Consider the following 4,298-nt stretch of genomic DNA (forward strand, 5'->3'; position numbering starts at 1 on the left):
TAGAATCACAACCAAAGATTAGAGGAAAATCAACGTTTGTAGTAAGTTGGATGGTAACCCTGTCAACAGCTACATGGGAGATATGGAAGGAGAGGAATTGACGAATATTTGAAGAAAAGGAGGAGGATTGACTTGTTCATGGGTCTTCAAGGGTTTATCCTTCTTTTGAAAATTTTGTGAGGAATGAGAATTGGGGAAGTTTACCTAGGCGAAGGGTGGATAAAGGTGAATTTTGATGGGGCTGCTAAAGGAAACCTACTGAGGTATGGTGCAAGATGCGTGATTCGGGATGCCCAGCATAACATCTCAATGTAGGTGTGAAGTTATTGTTGGAAGGAACAAACAATGTGGCATAATGTTTGGTGGCTATTTTTGCACTTAGGCTAGCTAAGAAGTGTGGTGGGTGAAAGATCTTTTTCCATCAGATAGTAGTCAATGATATTGTTAAAGGAAAAATGGAGTCTTGATTTTTGGATAAATACATAAGAAGAATCAAATGACAGTTGGAGGATTTTGAATAATGATGTACTATGCAACATGATGGATAGGTAGTATCCAAACCATAGGTGAGTATTGGCACTTGTGGTGGCATTGGGAAGTGGAGTTTAATAAGACTTATAATACGTTTATCTTTAATGGAGATGGTAACTATGTGAACAATAGAGGATATTGTGTCAAAATGGAGGCTAACTTCTTTTTAGATACGCCAAAATCAAAGTAGACCCCTAACTTTCATGGTGAGATTTCATTGCCATGTTTGGCAGAGGTTTTCAAGGTGGATGAAGATGAGTTCTTTTGCATTATTTGTAGGCTATTTGGGATATAATTTATCAAAAATGATTGAAAAAAACCCAAAAAAACATTCTTATTACTTACAAAATAAAATCATCATGATCTATCTTTTACTACTTTCCCAAAGGCATCTATCTTTTACTACTTTCCCAAAGGCAGACATTTACAGAAGCTGCCACTTAAAACCCCATTCCTCAAGAAGTTTTTTCTTTTAGAATTTTAAAAAAATATCGTAAATCCAAATTCTCAAATTTACAAAAGCTGCCACTTAAAATCCCATTCCTCAAAAAGTTTTTTCTTCTAGAATTTTTCAAAAATATCCTAAATCCAAATTCTCAAATCTATGAGACCATAAACTCTGCATAATAAATTACAGCAACAAAAAAAAGGATTATTCAAGTAACCACTTTACAGAGAGTTGCAGCCCAGGATCACTCAATTCAACAGTAACATATGTAATGTTTTTTCCAGTATGCTACTAAAACATTTTTTCAAGTTAATACAAAAATTAACATTGAAAACACCCAAGAACTGCTGCAGGCATTGAAAGCTTTTCTTCTTCTTTCCTGTCTTCATCACTTTTTTGGGGGTGGTTTCTTTTTATCCTTCTTGTCATCTTTCTTTTCATCCTTCTTTTCGGTTTTCTTCTCTTCAGGCTTCTTCTCAGGCTGGTTTTTCTCTGGTTCTTTGGCAGGCCCAACGGTCACTAATTCAGACCGTGTAAACGTTCTGAGTTTATTGATAATGGAAACTGCATCTGCTTCTCCTATAATTGTTATTTTCTGATCCTTGGAATCCACTTGCACTGACTCAATGCCTGCAATAATAAAAATCTCTAATAAAATTAACCTATTTAAGAAATTCTATAGTAATACAATAAATGAACATCTCTAATAAAAAGGAACATCTCTAATAAAAAGGAGGCGGTTAATCCTTCAGACAAAATACATCTTTCTTCTAAATTGAAAAAATTGAAAATACGAATTTATTGAAATTTTTAGCATACATTTGTTCTTTATGATCTGTATGTTTGTAATTGAAAACAGCACAAAATTTTGAAAAAAAAATCAGTATTTTCAGAAATCTGATTTTAACCAAAAAAAAAAAAAAAAAAAAACTTTTTGTACATTCTGTCTGGAACATAGTCGACACCCTAATAAAATGACCCACATAAGAAATTATCTACACAACAAATGACAATCTCTAATGAAATAACCCACATAAGAAATTCTCTAATAACACAACTATGAAAAACCCACTTTGTAATTTTGGGTCTTCTTACCATCGATGCCTGCAACAGTCTTCATGATCTTCCTTTTGCATTTGTCACAGCTGATGTCCGCTCTCAACACAATTTTCTGCACAAAAAAGCAACTAATCTCACAATTGTTTCTACATTTGCTATGCATGCTTTCTGATGGAGGTGTAATTAGTGATTACTCTTTCTCATTTTTATGATAGATTAAATTATTGAGTGCAATCTTTATTGTGCATATTTTCTGATTGAAGTGTTAGATCAGTAACCACTCTTTTTCTTTCTGATTATGAATATTCAAGTACAATTGAAAACGTTGATTCAAAAATAAACTACTTATGAAAGAAAATATTAATAGCGAACTAAAAAACAGCTCTATTACTTAACATACTATCCTACCTTGGACATTTTCTTCCTCCCTGTGATAATTTAGCCTACTTATTCTGCAACCCAGATGAGGGATAGAAAATTGCAGACTGAAAAACTATAACTAAAATGCTAAGCTATAAAAACAATGGGTATGGTGAACCCCAAACAAGGAGTGTATTCCCTGCCTTGATCACATTTAATATGATAATGCTTAAAACAAGATCTAGAAAACCATACAAGTTGAATTGAGTGCTTCCCAGATGGGTATTTCTTTTTTAAATTAGCAACTACTGAACAAAGTTTTTCCAACTATTATTTCTTATTAATTATAATAATAATACCTGTCATAGCAGCCATCTATGGTTATATGTAACTTAGAGCTATTCAACCTGCAGCGCACTAAAATAAATACCTCATATAATGGACCTCCACAACATGGGATCGGATCCTGTCTTTGTTGCATTCGAAAGAAGATAACATTTTATCTTGTCTGCATAATATTGTATTCATTTTGCCTTTGCATCATGCCTGTCTTCATTTTCAATGAGGGATTAAGATGAGCGACTTGGGTGAATGAGGTTCCCCTCAATCAATATCTTATGATCATTGCTGATGTTTAGTGACATTGGTTAGGTTATATGTTGAATTATGATCATTTAGTGACATTGGTTAGGTTATATGTTGAATCATGTTGGGTTTGTGTAAATATCAAAGTTTAATTGTGAGGGTGATGACATGTAATGGTTAAACAATCAATGATAGTGAGGGCATAATATGTGATGGTTAAAGGAGAGGTAATGATGTAGCTTTTGATTATACTATTTATTAAGGTTCAAATCATTAAAGGTGTGATATAAGTGAAGAGGCAAGAGATGTATCGAGTAACTTCGATACAATAGATGTCCTTCAATCCTTGACTTTTAGTGGAAGGTGTATTAACATAGGTTTGTGATCTCATACTAGGTAGTTAAATAAATTGATAGATGATATAAAGTCTTCAATGAAAATTTAATTAAATTAATCAGCAAATAGTTATCAATGCAATGTTTAATATTTCAGAAAAAAACTAATCATATTGCTTTAGTAGTTTTTTGAATAAAGCTTATCACTCAAACCTTACATCCTTCAACTATTTAGACAGTTCAAGATATTAAGAATGAAATAAGAACTAGACATTTATTAGCAATATGTGTAATGCTGAAAGTGAGAAGCTCACCATTGGAAGGTCTGTTCCTTCTTCCTAAAGAAGGAAATATACATAGTCTTACATACTTGAATTGTGGTAGCTTGCCACTACACTACAGTTACATATATGATCCTTCAGAGTTATTATCTCCCAATCAAAATTTTACCTTGAATATACAAGATAGTCTTCAAATATTTGATTGAATTTACAATAAAAAATGGTAAATATGATTATGTACACCAAAGATAGAGGACTGCCATGACATACAAGGTCACTATATTTGAACCTTTTATTGATGGATGTTGGCATTCACAGCTAAGTGAATGTATGGGTATTCATCAATCTAAGATGGATGATGGCTAGAGAATTATAAGATGGATAATGACTTGAGATGTTCAATCTCTGACTAGCATTTGATCATATTGATATCAAGTTCCAATTTGATGATATTTATGTGTCTTGTAAATTGAGTCACAATGCTAAAAATCATCCGTGTGGCATGTTGAAATCTTATTAAAAATCACTACAACAAGTGACTAGATGTTTTTAAATTGATCTTTGTTATTTTGGGGTTTCAATGTGATTTATTGGGGCATTTCTATCATGAGTTCTTATTACATTATCTTGTTTGGAATCATGTCAACATATATTATAGGTAAGCGATCTTAATATAAATAAATGATTAATATAAATACA

The 4,298-nt window shown here is 32.3% G+C and overlaps 1 protein-coding gene across 1 annotated transcript; it reads right to left on the reverse strand.

The window, feature by feature from the left end:
• Window positions 1-1,162: 1,162 nt before the first annotated feature.
• LOC149543790 (heavy metal-associated isoprenylated plant protein 39-like) lies at window positions 1,163-3,003 on the reverse strand. The gene is made up of 3 exons (XM_089796322.1): window positions 2,829-3,003; window positions 2,075-2,150; window positions 1,163-1,609 (listed from the first exon to the last, which is right to left on the reverse strand). The coding sequence occupies exons 1-3, from the start codon at window positions 2,877-2,879 to the stop codon at window positions 1,368-1,370; spliced, it is 369 nt and encodes a 122-aa protein (XP_089652448.1). The 5' UTR covers window positions 2,880-3,003; the 3' UTR covers window positions 1,163-1,367.
• Window positions 3,004-4,298: the final 1,295 nt, after the last annotated feature.

Source organism: Cupressus sempervirens, chromosome 8 (genome assembly GCF_028749045.1).
Source record: "Cupressus sempervirens isolate cs-2001-9-10 chromosome 8, ASM2874904v1, whole genome shotgun sequence".
Taxonomy (NCBI): domain Eukaryota; kingdom Viridiplantae; phylum Streptophyta; class Pinopsida; order Cupressales; family Cupressaceae; genus Cupressus; species Cupressus sempervirens.

Bases quoted from the DNA above. Each gene is read 5' to 3' on its own strand.
- LOC149543790 (XM_089796322.1), bottom strand. From the start codon at position 2,879: ATGCAACAAAGACAGGATCCGATCCCATGTTGTGGAGGTCCATTATAT. The intron at 2,151-2,828 runs GTATTTATTTTA...TTTTTTGTGCAG, and splicing joins GTGGAGGTCCATTATATGAG to AAAATTGTGTTGAGAGCGGA. The intron at 1,610-2,074 runs GTAAGAAGACCC...TTATTATTGCAG, and splicing joins GACTGTTGCAGGCATCGATG to GCATTGAGTCAGTGCAAGTG.